At 36.4% G+C, this 14,998-nt stretch overlaps 2 protein-coding genes across 2 annotated transcripts; one reads left to right on the top strand and one right to left on the bottom strand.

Annotated features, from left to right (window-relative positions):
• The first annotated feature begins 429 nt into the window (after positions 1–429).
• LOC111792773 (transcription termination factor MTEF1, chloroplastic) lies at positions 430–1,363 on the top strand. Its single transcript, XM_023674356.1, has one exon. The coding sequence runs from the start codon at positions 466–468 to the stop codon at positions 1,300–1,302; it is 837 nt and encodes a 278-aa protein (XP_023530124.1). The 5' UTR covers positions 430–465; the 3' UTR covers positions 1,303–1,363.
• LOC111792738 (phospholipase A-2-activating protein) lies at positions 1,317–14,260 on the bottom strand. Its single transcript, XM_023674313.1, has 22 exons — positions 14,124–14,260; positions 13,655–13,977; positions 11,543–11,646; positions 10,689–10,757; positions 9,352–9,412; positions 8,726–8,865; positions 8,207–8,396; positions 7,940–8,001; positions 7,392–7,480; positions 6,641–6,713; positions 6,372–6,431; positions 5,265–5,411; positions 5,101–5,139; positions 4,897–4,934; positions 4,297–4,383; positions 4,008–4,173; positions 3,803–3,877; positions 3,121–3,257; positions 2,668–2,744; positions 2,034–2,103; positions 1,854–1,919; positions 1,317–1,703 (listed from the first exon to the last, which is right to left on the bottom strand). The coding sequence occupies exons 1-22, from the start codon at positions 14,181–14,183 to the stop codon at positions 1,563–1,565; spliced, it is 2,274 nt and encodes a 757-aa protein (XP_023530081.1). The 5' UTR covers positions 14,184–14,260; the 3' UTR covers positions 1,317–1,562.
• Positions 14,261–14,998: the final 738 nt, after the last annotated feature.

Below are 14,998 nucleotides of genomic sequence, written 5' to 3'. Positions count from 1 at the left end.
GAACTAGAAAGTGAGATCAAGGCCAAAAGGATGATAAAAGGATACATGTGATTGCATTTTGTAACCCAAACAATAGTGAGATTATGGGGTTTCCCTTTGTTGGTGGATCACCCAAACAATGCAAATATTTATTCTTAAAATATATATGATAATAGGACGATATATTAGCATACGTGAGTCCAATTTGGATTGAAATTTAAATAAATTAATACAATTCTAATTTATAGGCTATAATGGGGAAAAACTTTGAATCAATTTGGTAGAAAAGATAATGTAATTAACTTTAGTTTAAAAAAATGTTAACTTAATTATTAATTAATTTTAGAAAATAATTGTTTTTATTCTTAAATTTTGAATTTTTCAGTTAAAAAAATGTATTGGAAAATGATTATTAAAAAGGGATTTTGTGTGAACCTTATCAGAAAATCATTGGCGCTGAAAAAAAGAAGGTAGCAGCCAATAGGCATGGCGGTTGGAGCTCTCTCTCGCCCATTCACCACCATCTCTTCCCTCTCTCATTCCGACACTCCCACCTCTAGACCTCCTCCTCCTCCTCCTCCTCCATTCCTCAACTTCCGCACTGCACATTACCACAACCTCCGTTACCTCAAATCCCTCCGCCTCCTCGATTCCCATAGTACAAAGCTCCGATCTCCCGATGCCGTCCATAGTATCCTCGCCACCGTCCATTTCCTCAAGTCCAAGGGCTTCTCCGACTCCGACTTCCCCACACTCGCCTTCCTCTGCCCCCAACTCTTCTCTCCCGACTTTGAACCCACCGACATTGCTCCTGTCTTCGACTTCTTGGCTGCCGATCTATCTGCTTCCATCCAAGAATCACGTGGCATGATCCTCCGCTGCCCTAAGCTTCTCTTCTCCGACGTCGAGTTGTGTCTCCGGCCAACGCTCAGATTCCTGAAGCAAATAGGGATCGAGAATCTGAACACGCCCAGCAATCTGAAATCGCACCTGTTGAATACTCGGGTGGAGAAGCTGAGAGGCAAATTCAGATTCTTGCAGGAGTTGGGATTCTCGCACGAGGAGGCAGCAAAGGTATGCAGGAGAATGCCAGCGCTATTCGGGTACAGTGTAGAGGAGAATTTGAGGCCAAAGTATGAGTATTTGGTGAATGAAATGGAGAGAGATGTGGAGGAACTGAAAGAGTTCCCGCAGTACTTTGCATTCAGTTTGGAGAGACGAATAGCGCCAAGGCATTTGCATCTCAAACAAAGGAACCTTAGAATTCCACTCCACAGAATGCTCTTGTGGAGTGACCAAAAATTTTACACCAAATGGAAATGAATTGAGACTTATGATATGTAAATGTTTTGTTGGTTTATATTCAACTCATAATTCCTTCAAACAGAGTTAGTATTGACAGGGCAGGGGGTTCAACAAGCTAATGTTGTCTTTACTTATACAAAGAAAACATGCATTATGAAACTCTGCATTTGCCGGTGTATAAAATGAGGGGCTCACAGCTGAGTAGTTCAGCTCCGGAGTTGGTATCTGCTGAGACGAGTTGTGCCGAAACTGAGGAAGAAGAGTACCAGGTCATCTATCTATCTATCTTTTATCAACAGTTCAATATCTGCTCCAACTTCAGCTATCTTGGCATCTTTAGAAGCACTTGCTTTTCGGGCGATGCTCTTGACATCCAAGTCTAGTGCAGTTCTTTTCATATCATCACCACCTTCAATCATCTACAGAAAAATACAGGAAAATTACTTCGAATTTGAGCATTAGTAAATAAGTACCATCAGATATATCAGAAGAAAAGTAAATGGTCGTGATCACTGGAGATGGTTTCAGTAAAAATAAATTGTAACAATGAAAAGTAAGCAAGAAAATACCAGAGATCCAATGGCAACCAAGGCCCTGAACTTTGAATCAGCTTCAAGACTTTCCTCTTCTGCAATCTGCCAAAATCAATGAATGGTATCATGTAATCAGAAAAGCTCACACAAGTTCATACTTTACACTGATCAGACACCGAAGTTTAACTAGAGCAGAAGCAAATCAGATTTATGTACCTCAATTGCAGCTGAAAGAACTTGACACTGACCATCAAAATCCTTTTTCTCAATTAATAACACAGCATAACTGACAAGTCCACAAGAGAAAAAGAAAGAGTGAAGCATTCATAGTCAGCAGTCAGCTTATGCATTACTTCAGAGGAAAATATATAGTAAATCCAACAGTGGCAGGCTGATGGAGATGAAAAGGCCTAGCTTTCATCAGAAAAATGGAAAAAAGAAGATGAAACATATTTCACATTTGGTATTTCAAAAACAATACTTAATATATATATATATATATATTGTATTGTTTTTGAAAGAGATGAAAAGGCCTAGCTTTCATCTCTTTTAACAATACTTAAAAGAGATGAAAAGGCCTAGCTTTCATCTCTTTTAACAATACTTAAAAGAGATGAAAAGGCCTAGCTTTCATCTCTTTTCAATAAGAGATGCCTTTTCTTCTCGTAATTTTGTAATTATTTGGAACTGAAGGACCGAAGTAGATTATTTTCAATTAGAAATGGAAACAGGAGGATTCTCCATGATAAACAGGAAGTGGATCACCCAATAAGTCATAAACGTAATGATCATTCACGTTCCATTTAATCCGATATATATATATATATATATATATTGTTTATAGACTTACTTCAGGATCAATGTTGAAAAAGACAGTTGTACAGCCTTATTTGCAGTTGAATAGCAACTTGAGTATGCATCAATAATCTGCAAAATCATTTAGCGAATCTATAGCATAAGCACAAAGGTAAATATTGGGTTTTTCCGGTTTTCACAATCATTTAATGTATTAGTGTTTATTTTATATACAGGCCACGAAATCTATTCACCAACAAATTATTTCCTTCCAAGTCTCGGATGTTAGGTTGACAAACAATGAAATGTATTAGTTTAGATGGACACAGGACAAACTATTATTTAACGACATTAAAAGATGAAAAATCAGAACCTACCACACAGTAAAGTAATCAACAAATCTAAACAAACAGATTGTTCTTTGATCTTTTGTTTATATATATATATATATATAGAAACTACAAAAGTATTCCAAACAGGTAAAATAAAATTGGTTTGGAATTCAAACCTCACTACGACGTTTCTGCAACCAGTCATAATAACCTGAATTCTTGAATAGATTGGCTATGAACCGTATGCTTGTCAAAAGATTTGCACCAATCGCTGGTGGAGTTGTAACTTTCTGAATCAGTTCCAGAAGAATATCTGGCAAAAATTCAACACAAATATCAACATTAAGAAGGAATACTACAATGAAAAAATCGCATGGATCTTACTTGAAATTTTGTTATCATTTCTAGAAAAAAGGGTTTGTTTGGCTCATACCATCAAACTTGTTTCTCGAAGTTGACCAAATAAAATTGTTTACAGTATCCTAAAATTATAGTACCAATAAAAAAGGAAAAAGAAAAGTGGCATTTGGAAGAATATCAAACGTACAAAACACTAGTAACAAGTGGTAGAAGTTATCGATAATTTTTCAATATCTAATAATTCGTCCCAAAAGTTTCTCCAACTAAAATCTAGCACAACCACACATATTTTGGTAATCAGTTTTTCTAGTTTTCACTAGAAAAAATTTAATGAATAAGTTGCTGAATCATACATCATTTTTTTTAATGAATAAGTTGCTGGACAAGGATAGAGAGAATATGCATAACAATCTTAACAATTAGTGAATCTGATTCTTGGTATGGGCTATGACAAGAGAAAGAAAAAATCCAGAGCAGCCAAGATCTTAATAAAATTACCATCAGAATCAACAAGCTTCAAAAGCATTATTGCTCCATCAGGATGCAGAACAGTCATCCGTAGCGTGTCAATAACTGCAGAACCAGCATTTAAATACGAAAGATTTGGGATAAATACCAATATCACCAATTTAGCCGCATGGACTAAGTAAAGGAATGAAAGAGAAGAAGAGAAGAGCACAAAAGTCAGAAAAATCACATTTACCTGGAAACAATAATTCACAAGGCCACGATCTAAGCAAATTCAATAACAATGCAACATCAGCATCTGTGAATTTGGTAGAATGATAATGTGATGTATCCTTCAATATTTTGACAAGAGCGCCAAGTCTGGAAACCTCAATCTCTGGCAAAGCATAATTCTTTTTATCCTTCAAGGAAGGAAAAGATATGATTAGCGAAAATGGGTACAATAAAGCAAGTACGACAACTATTAAGTTGACATCCAAAGAAAGTACATGTTTGGTTGCAAGTAATATGATAGAGGAACCTACCGAATCAGCAAGCAATCCATTGTTGAACTCAACTATCTTTTTCAGTATCCCGTCAAACTGAGCAACATCAAACACAAGAGCTCCTTTCTGGAAAACAACGATTTGCAGGAAAAGAAGAAAAAAATTAACAGAACAAAACAAATGCGTAAGCTAACATGCGGAATTAAACAAGTTATTAATATAAAGCTAAATCACTATCTAATAGATCTATTATGAACTATCAAGTTGCAATTTATAACCAGACCAATTCCCAGCTAAAATGAGAATAAATATTGATTAACTTGAGTTAGTAAACCAAAAGGGGAAATCTCAGCTAACAGGGCAGACAGATAAAAGTGAAGGTAAGAGATATAGGTGAAGGTTACTCCCAAAGCATCAACTAGCATGTAGTTCTAAGAACTTTCACATGCTCTTGTAATCTCCAGCTTTTCAATTCTCAAAATGAGGTATAATTTCTTAAGTCTAGATTTTCGGGGCATCCAAACTTAAAAAGCAGACAATTGATGAACCCTAATGGCAAAGCGAGATGAGCAGGCCATTCAATCAAGTGAACATTCCTAGGTGTGGTGTATAAATTATCCCCAATGCATAATAGCATACCTTAGGGATGTGCTTGAAAACAGGTTTATGTGATTCAGCTGCCAAAGAAATAGAATATTCAAATATTAGAGGCTCAGAATTCATAAAGATTACTAAGAAACAACTATTCTGATTTTTATATAAACTTATTTTTGATTTTTCACACCATCCCTCAAGAAGTACAAAAAAACATGTAGCAGTTAGCATTAGACAAAAAGTGCATACCTGAAACATTTGAAGGTCCACCAGGCACATAAGCACTAGCTGATACCAAAAAGGGAAAAAAAAAAAAAAAAGAGAGAGAAATCAGTTTTAAATGCCAACAGGAGAATTGTTCACACTAACAAAACCAATATTTTTCCACAGTATTGTCACAGAACACTACTCACAGCCAGTATAAGGATCACGAAATGATGGATCAACAACAAAATTCGTTTTTCCAGAATTTTGGAGTATGAAATCAACCACTTGTTGCCGATAGACAAGAGGAAGATTCTCTTTGAGAAGCCAATTATCAGCAGTAGTATATGGATCATCTGGAAAGTTTACATGGTTAGTTCTGTACCAATCATCAAATACAACAGGCATTCTTGCTTTCTATTGTTAAGAAATACCCTTCACTATAATGTAACTATGAAGTACTGAGATTTTCATGTGGATGAGTCCCGTGAGATCCAAGTACAAATGGTAGAAATAAAGTCATCAAGGAGTGGCCTGCCCCTACTGCTATTGCAAAAATTCAGAGTTTCTACAGGTCTGTAGGATTTTGCAGAAAATTCATTTGAAATTTCAACGTTGATGCTCCAATAACAGAATGCTCGAGAAAGAGTAAATTCAAATGAGGTGAGACTTAACATGACAGCTTTGAGCCTCTAAAGGAGAAACTATTCACTCCCAGTTCTAGATCCTTGTGACTTTTCTGAAGTTTTATTGTTGAAGAGAATTTTATGGATAGGAATTTAGGTCATCACAAAGTGTCCAAGAGAATTTTAAATGAAAAGTCAAGTGAAGCTACAACAAAATGACACATACGAACAATAACCATAGACATTGGTTAGGACTTTAAGCAGTGTGTGAAAACAACTTAGTTGTTAACAACGCTCAAATGGCTTTCAGTTTCTCAATCACGCAGCGAGAGAAACGGTGTTCAATTTGTCAAGTTACTAGATTTCAACTAAAGGTTGTGATAACTGAGATAGAGAAGCTAATAAACGTTTAAAGAATACGATTTTTCTATTTACTAGACTAGTCCTCTCCACTCTTATGGCCTTTAGAAGTGTATTTTGTGGGATCAGCATCCAACCAAATACTTGAAGAACTTTGAAAGCCTTCCAATTCCACTTCACTGGACATCAACTTGAACCATATTAAATATCGTGACAGCTGAATCAGTTCTTTCAAAATAAATGGAAAAGGCAGTAAAGGACGTGAAGAAAAAAAAAAAAGAAAATGCAGTAAAAAATAACACTAAAAATAAATAAAAAATAAACAATCACCTGATAAATTGTAAGGCAATTTGCGAATAGGCTCCCCATCTCCGATGTCTACATCAAATACTGAGCAACAAATTGAAACAGTGATTAAATGTGCATATAGAATATGCAAATGTCACTGATATCATTAGAGAAATAAAATGAAAAAGTGGTTAAAGATGCATATAAAATATGCAAATGTCACCGATGTCATTAGAGAAATCAAATGAAGTAGTTAAAAGATGAACTCTTAGCAAATACAATTGATGTCACTGGATAAATAAAATGCTGACCAAAATCATACTCAGCTCCATCAAGAACAGGTTTCCCTCGGCTATCATCTGGTCCATCAACAACTTCACCAATCTACAAATTAAGGAATATACATATATAAATTACGGATGCTCCAATTTTCGTAAAATAATTCAGATGACAGAAAAACCCAAGTTCATGAATTTCAAATAGAGGACTTGAATCTTACTGAAAAATAAGTACAAGACCTGCTAAAAGGGTAGGTAATATTCAAAGTAAATGAATAATTACAAAATGCCAATTTCCTCGATCTGTTAAGATTCAACACCTAAACCCTAAATTGGATTGATATATGACAGTCACCAAAATGAGGTTTCAAGAAATATCATGTCAACAAGAGCACCACTATTCTCGAACAAGAACCAAGAAATCATTAAGAAAATAGTGTGNAAAGAACCAAACTTTCATTTTGAAATTCGAAAATAATACAAAAATCCAGAAAAGGGCTTCCATAGTTTTTTTTTTTTTTAAAAAAAAAAAAGAGAGAGAGAGACCAAAAGGATAAATTACGGAAGTCTTTGGAAAGAGACGCTCAAAGAAAAGTGTTAAACTTGGCACGAGCTAAAAATTCTCTGTTCCTCTCTAGCCAAATATTCCTTAACAGAAAAGAAGAAGAATCTCCTCCACAAATCAAATTATTTGCCGAAGTCATGAGAAGATATGGATAATAAGATTACAAAAAGTAACAAATGTGCATTGCTAATGTAGAGACATATTGATAACTAAATTTACCTTATCCCATTTGTAATCTTTTGAATTCCATGAATAAGCAACACCATTATCTCCCTCTCTGATAACTTTTGTCTGCCCATTGCTGGTTCCTGATGCCAGGAAAATTCAAATATATTAGAAATTCTACCAATACTGCTGAACACCAAAAACCTCGTAGGGTTTAGGGTTTAGGGATGAGGGGAAAACATTGAGTTCTATATTTTTAACTATAATATTAACAAATAGAAGATTAAAATGTTTAGAAAGAAGACAGCCACCGACATTTTCTAACTTGTTCAAATAACTCATAACCCTATTGTACACTTTATATGAAACCAAAAAAATTATTTAGCATAAAGAATGTATAATTCATAATCAGAATGTGATATTTAAACATGTTACTTGTGATGCCAAAATATTGTGAACTTCAGACAGCTATGGTCAAGAGAAGTGGATAACTAACAAGTCATGCAGAAAATGACAGCTATGGTCAAGAGAATAAGGGAAAAAAGGGTAGAGAAGTGGATAACATTTTGGTCTCTTATTGAAATAGAATACTGCAACCAGACCTGGAATTTGCAAAGCCTCCATCCCTGGTAATTCTTCCAGTTTCAATCCTCCAACCCTCTTACTGTCACAAGTTAAAGAGAAAACTTAGAATCCAAGATTGACAGTCAGCATAACAATAAAGGTACACATAAGCTAAGAAGCACAGATACAAATATGAGACGTCAATATGACACGGCACAAAAAATGGTGAATAGTAAAGAATTTTGGAACTTCCTCTTCGTTTGTGTGTGTGTGTATGGGTGGGAGATGGCAGCAGTTCAGGGTACCTCTTCAACTTATACTGAGATAGTCTGGAAGCAAAAGACTCCAATTGTTGGGGCTCTGCAATTCTTTCCTGATCTGCAGTCCACACACGTAGTACTCCATCTGAACAAGCTGTGACAATATCTCCATTTTCCAAAAACTTGGCATCCCAAACACAACCTGGATGCTCGATGCTCTGGACACAAATTCCATCTGCAACACAAGCAATCCAACTTCGTGATATCAAACTGCAATTTTTATAAAAAGAACACTCTTTATCCCCAACACAAACAATCCATCTGAACAAGCTGTGACAATATCTCCATTTTCCAAGGATGTTGGACTATTCTTTTGGAGTCCCTTTTCATAGCTTGCTAGGATCTTTTGATTGGGCTGTTTTTCTTTATCCCCCAGTATACTTTTTCACTTTTCTCAGTTAAACTCGGTTCCTTAAATTTTAAATACTACTAATAATAATAAAATAAATAAATAAATAACAAAAACAAACAAACCCTCACAAATTTCTAGATAGAAGTAATAACCTTTCCATATCTTTGCTGAACAGTCTTCACTCCCGCTAACAATAAGTCCGGAAGCATGTGAATCCACTGAATACACAATGGAAGTATGACCAACCATCTCCATCAATGTTTGACCACTTAGTGCCCATAACCTAATGGAACTGTCAGAATAGGGGGGAAAAAACAATCATTTTCATTATCCCACTTAGTACCAGAAATACTCCAGATGTTCCTCTCATGTGAAATAGATAAAGATCAAATGTTGGTACTCTGACTTTATGATAATGACTTGCATCCCAACACTCTACCTTTCAGCTATGCTACAACAGTGTACTACTCAAATGTTTAACCCTACTCAAAAACTGTCTTTATTTTGAAGAAAACTATTGCAACGAGAGATACTAAATTCAATTTCATCTCTCATCCTACCTCTTTTGACAAGAGAAAGAAGAGTTAATCTTGGAACCGTGTCATTTCAAAGTATTTTTATTTGAGAATGATCCATTGATTTTCAATTATTCAATCCACTAACAAGACAAACAAGTTCTTCATCTAAGAAAATTATAGCCCAAAACAAAATTCATTTTAAAGCATAAATAAAAAAAGTAAGAATAATAATATACTCTGATAAATAGGTAAAAGTTTACCCATCATGAGATGCAGAGAGCACTCCAAGATCAGACATCACTGACAAACTTCGGACCGTATCTATAGAATGTAAATAAAATTCATCAGGACATGTTATTTGTAAGATCGAGTTTTCCTGCTAACAAAGGTATTAACAAGAACGGTAAAAACATATCCATTGATACAAATATATCATGGGTCAAGCAGAAAACAAAATATACTCGATAGTTTTTTCAACAATCCTTCAGAACTCTAAAGAATTTTGAAGACTTCAGAGATCATGCTTTTATATAGAACTTAAGAAACGTAGCTTGTGACAACAGGATTTCTTAGCAAAAAACTCCAGATATGAAACAGTCACTTCTAGAATTGATCTTTCGCATTGAGCTCCATGTCCTAATAAAAAAGCAGTGACCGACTATAATAAATTAGCAATCATTGCTTCAAAGGAAGGAGTTTGTCATATATAGGTGGATGATGAATGGCATGATTATGAGCACAATTTAATATAACTGAAAGAGTGGTGTGTTCTGAGATCCCACATCGGTTGGGGAGGAGAACGAACCATTCTTTATAAGGATGTGGAAACCTCTCCCTAGCAGACGCATTTTAAAAACCTTGAGGGGAAGCCCGAAAGGGAAAGCCCAAAAAGAACAATATCTGTTAATGGTGGGCTTGAGCTGTTATAAATGGTATCAGAGCCAGACACTGGGCGATGTGCCAGTGAGGAGGTTGAGCCCCAAAGGGGGTGGATACTAGGCAGTGTGCCAACAAGGACGCTGGGCCCCGCAGGAGGGTGGATGGTCCCACATTGATTGGAGAAGGGAACGAGTACCAACGAGGACGTTGGGCCTCGAAGGGAGGTGGATTGTGAGATCCCCCAACGGTTGGGGAAGAGAACTAAAAAAAATTTATAAGGGTGTGAAAACCTCTCCCTAGCATACACGTTTTAAAAACCTTGAAGGAAAGCCTGAAAGGGAAAGCCCAAAGAAAACAATATCTGCTAATGGTGGGCTTAGGCTGTTACATGTGTAGTCAACTAAAAACATTTCAAGTTTAAAAAACAAATATATAATAGTTTTAAACAATTCTCCTACCCAGTAAAAAACATCAGATTAAATACCCCGGGGCAATCCTTAACATTCCTGCATTACACCTCTAGCCTTCAAATCCAAAAGCCTGAGGCAAAGTCATTCATCACAATTATGAAAAAAAAAAAAAAAAAAAAAAAAAGTGAAGGTGCCATAATCCCTAATAATATAAGATAAGAAAATCCACCACTTGCAACTTAAAAATCAAATGCATACACATGAACCCACGAGGGGGATGGAGGGATGGAGGGACAAAGGGAGTAGACCTGTATGTCCTGAAAATGTCTTCAAACATGATTTCCCTCTCCAAAGCTTCAAAGTTGCATCACTTGAACCTAGACAAGAACATACAAATATCATATAATCAGAGTCTAAGATGAAGTCGAATACTTCTGAAATTGCACACGGAAATATATAAGAATAACAAAGTATAATAACTTATATTATGCGAATGAATTTATCCTAAGGAAGAAGCAAAGAACAAAGGACTAATACCATAACCTCCCAAGACTTCTAGTCTAAGTAACCAGACAAAAGAGCCCTCCTTGATTCAAAAGAGCCTCTAACAGAACCAATGAAGAACATCGTTGAGGAAATGGATAGTCTTCTCCTCTCTTTTTGGAAAAAAAAAACTCTTTTCTAACCTTCATCCACTGCAATATCCCCTTACAGAGAATCAAAAAAGATTTCTCCACCAACCCCAAAGTTCAACACTCATCTACCAAAATCCGAAATGTCTAAGACAAAGCTTTTGCTTTGTATTCTTCTCGGAAATCCCTGTAATTATATGACCTAACACAAACCAATTAGATGGGACTAAGATGTTTAATGTTTTCTTATTAAAGGCCATCAAAATTGTGTTTCTCGTACTTATTTTGTATATATATATCTATGATGATACGTAAAGTAAATGGGAGTCCAATGATTCCGAAGCCCTCCAATATGTAGATTGCATCAAAATCATACGGTTTGAAACATAACATAAATGTTGCTCGATCAAGACTCAATCACAGTGAAAGCCCTCAAAAATTTGAAACCATTATATACAAAGGGAGAGTGGGGGATAGGCTTATCCAAATTATAACTCAAATCAAACCCCAGTGCATGTTTGCAGTGGTACCTGTAACCAGCTCGCCTGATGGAAGCTTTATAACTGATTGAATTGCAGCATTATGAGCACCCCAAAACTCCACCACTTGGCCATTTCTCCACCGCCTTAGAGTACTGGAGTAAAGAAGCCAATACCACACGTTTTGTATTATAATTACAACAACGCAATGTGAGTGCTCAAAGCAAGAATGTTAGTAAAATGTCACAAACACTAGGCAGCAAACCTAGTACACCAAAAAGATTTGTGCACCAACGGAAAATTAGCTTCAATTTTGGTGAAAACTTAATCAAAATTAGAACCTTATCCATGCATGAACGTTGCCTTTTTTTTTTTAAGGAACAGAAAATGCATTGATAAAATAAAGCACCAACTCAAAGTCAAACCAAGTTACAATAGTCTTACAACGCATGGTAGTACTATAACTACAAAAGGGTTTATACTCAGAAATTGCTATAATAAAAACTAACTTTATTTAAGGATGAATGAAAACACAAAAGAAACGGCCTACAAGAAACATAAATGGCCAAAGCAAGAGCCCACAAAACAAAAATAAAAGTTGCAATCGTTATTAACTTTTTTCATTCCTTGAAAGATGAAAGAATATACAAATCCATAAAAAATGAAAAAATGAAAACAAATCAAACAAAAGCAAACAAACTACAAGAAAGACTTGCAATCCAATAAAACATCCCCTAACTGACAAGGTTGCAATAGTTAAGATTAAAATAAATAGATGGAATTATATATAGAGAAGCACACACATAAACATTGTAGGGAACAGCCAAAGAGAGGCATTGAAGTGAATCACACTTCAAAGCCTCCAAGACCCCTCAGCATCCCTAAAAATTCTTCTATTTTTCCCATAGCCCAATACTCCCAATAAACGTGAATAAAGTAGCTTATCAAAGAATCTGTCCACTGTTACTAAAAGGAGAACTAATGAGCATCGCCTTCATCATGTCCAATACACTCCAGAATGAGCCCGAACACCAAACGTTCAAGGCAAGTCTCAAATGTTCATAGGAAAGTGACACTTCCATAAAACATGATAAAATTCTTATGAGGTGCCCTTTCACCCATGCAACACTTGGTCCTATTACCATAGAGGAAAATCTTTGGGCAAAGTCCACGAAATTATCCTCCACAAAGCAGCCAATAAAGAAAAACAAACCTTCTTCAGGATCTTTGTTTCCTATGATCCAAAAAAGTTAAACCAAACAATTTTACCTTGCTTTTGGAACAATTAAAGCATGTTATCAGTGGGTTAGGGTGGATAAATTGACTAACCAAAGTAATAATGAATAGAGTTCCAACAATGATAGGTGATCGTGCCAATGTTGAGAGTAAAATCAAAAGGGCGATTAAGTTTCATTATAAGGCATAGCCCCAAGAACGGTATCTGAAGCAAGACTAAATGGATGGATGATGAAGTAAACCCCTAGATCATCAAGCAATCGCTAGTGGCCAATTTTTGGAAAGTGACTCTAAGAAAGTAACAATGCTTAAAGACGGCTTTTTCATGAGCTAAGTGCAGTCGTCTTATGTAGGATTATGAGAAAGCAAGAAGCATTAGCACATGCCTTCTCCTAGTGAAGAGGTCATACATCTTGGTTTAATGAAGAAGCAAGGTGACTGTGAAACTCATTCAAGCAAATTAAAGCGATGAGCTCACACTAAATTCAAGATGCTTGGCCAAGAAATGAGGCCAGGCTAGATCTTCGGTTCAAGCAAGTTAGCATGGAGTAGAGGCAAACCAAGCAAAGGTTGCCATGAGATGGTAAAACATGGGTAATCCTACACTACAGCTTGCCATTGTTGAGAGTAAAATCACATTGATGCTCGGTCTAAGATTATGACACCACTAATCTTTAAAGTTTCGAACTAATTGAGAGAAAACTCATATTAGAACCCGTTCCATTTTAAAGAAAAGGGGGTGTATGAAAACAACATCCTACCATGCAAGAACCTGAACATTCAAACTCAGTATGTTGCTATAGATTTCATCAAAACTAAGAGAGAGAAAAAAAAAAAAACAACCAAATCTTGGAATACATTTTGCAACACCTGGTAAATTCTACTCCGAAACCCAGTGGAAAAGGCACAGGTAGGAAACTAACTTACCAGTCAACAGAGGATGACACGATGTCACCACTATCCAATGCGATGCCAGTGACTTGCTGCTGATGGCCCTTAAGCGTCTGCACCCTCTCACCCGTTCTCAAGTCCCAAACAATGACGAACGTATCCATGCCACCAGACACAATTCTCCCCTCCGGATACTGCTCATCCGGCGAAATCCAAGCCAAAGGCCCCACAAAACTGGTATGCCCCAGCAAGATTTTCGATTGTTCGTACTTGCGTCCATCCAAATTCCAAAACCTCACAGTTCTGTCCCTCGACGAAGTGGCAATCCCCACATTTCCGCAGACGCAAATTCCACGAACCTAATGATCAAGTTCAGTAAGATTAAGATCAAATCTCGAGCGCAGGATTCGAAAACAACGTTGATATTGCAAGGGGAAGAATGTGGAATCAAAGTAATGAGAAAGCAATCAAGAAATCAGAAAGAAGAAAGAAATTGAGGTCTTACGTCGTCCTCGTGGCCCGTAAGCTCGCACCGTAACTTGTAATCATTGGAATTCGTCTCCATAGCAGCCTGAAACGGACGGAGAGGAGGGAGCAGAGGATTGGCTTGGTAGAGAAGTAAGTATGAATGAGTCCTGTACAAAGCCCATTTCCCCAATTTATAGAGTTGCCCCGCCCTCGGAGTTCTTTTTTCCTTTCTTTTCTTTCTTTTTCTTTCTTTTTCTTTCTTTTCTTTTTCCCTTTGGGAAAATAATGGACTACAAATGGGCTCTCAATGTAATTACAAGAAAAAAGAATTCACATTTTTTAAAAATAAATCTACAATTATATCGACTTTAGTTGTCTCAATATCGATTTAGTTCCTCTCGATATCGATATGGCCAAAAATCATGGATTCCAGTAAAACAGAATGATACCTCTCGATCTAGATCTACATCTTGATATTAGTATATGGATACAGCTCTCATTATATATGAGATCCCACTTCGGTTGGAGACGGGAACGAAGCATGACGTTGGGCCTTGAAAGGGGTGGATTGTGAGATCTCACCTCGGTGGGAGAGGGGGCACGAAAGATTCTTTATAAGCGTGTGAAAATCTCTCCCTATGTCATACGCGTTTTAAAAACTTTGAGGGGAAGCCCGAAAGGAAAAATCCAAGGAGGACAATATCTGATGATAGCAGTGAGTTTGATGGGAAAGCCCAAAGACAACAATATTTGCTAGCACTCAGCTTGGGTTGTTACATTATGGTTCTCGCAACTATGGGAAAAAAACTTCTCTCTAACAGACCCATTTTAAAAACCTTCAGAGGAAGCCCAAATATGACAATATCTATTAGCTATGAGTTTGGGCAGTTACATTATGATTCTCGCAAGAGG

This window comes from Cucurbita pepo, chromosome LG04, assembly GCF_002806865.2.
Source record: "Cucurbita pepo subsp. pepo cultivar mu-cu-16 chromosome LG04, ASM280686v2, whole genome shotgun sequence".
NCBI classification, from domain to species: domain Eukaryota; kingdom Viridiplantae; phylum Streptophyta; class Magnoliopsida; order Cucurbitales; family Cucurbitaceae; genus Cucurbita; species Cucurbita pepo.
The sequence above is the reverse complement of the archived record's forward strand: the minus strand, read 5'-3'. Positions and strand labels throughout refer to the sequence as shown.

Bases quoted from the DNA above. Each gene is read 5' to 3' on its own strand.
- LOC111792773 (XM_023674356.1), top strand. From the start codon at position 466: ATGGCGGTTGGAGCTCTCTCTCGCCCATTCACCACCATCTCTTCCCTC.
- LOC111792738 (XM_023674313.1), bottom strand. From the start codon at position 14,183: ATGGAGACGAATTCCAATGATTACAAGTTACGGTGCGAGCTTACGGGC. The intron at 11,647-13,654 runs GTAAGTTAGTTT...TCTTTACTCCAG, and splicing joins GTGTCATCCTCTGTTGACTG to TACTCTAAGGCGGTGGAGAA. The intron at 9,413-10,688 runs GTCTACTCCCTT...TACATTCTATAG, and splicing joins GACATTTTCAGGACATACAG to ATACGGTCCGAAGTTTGTCA.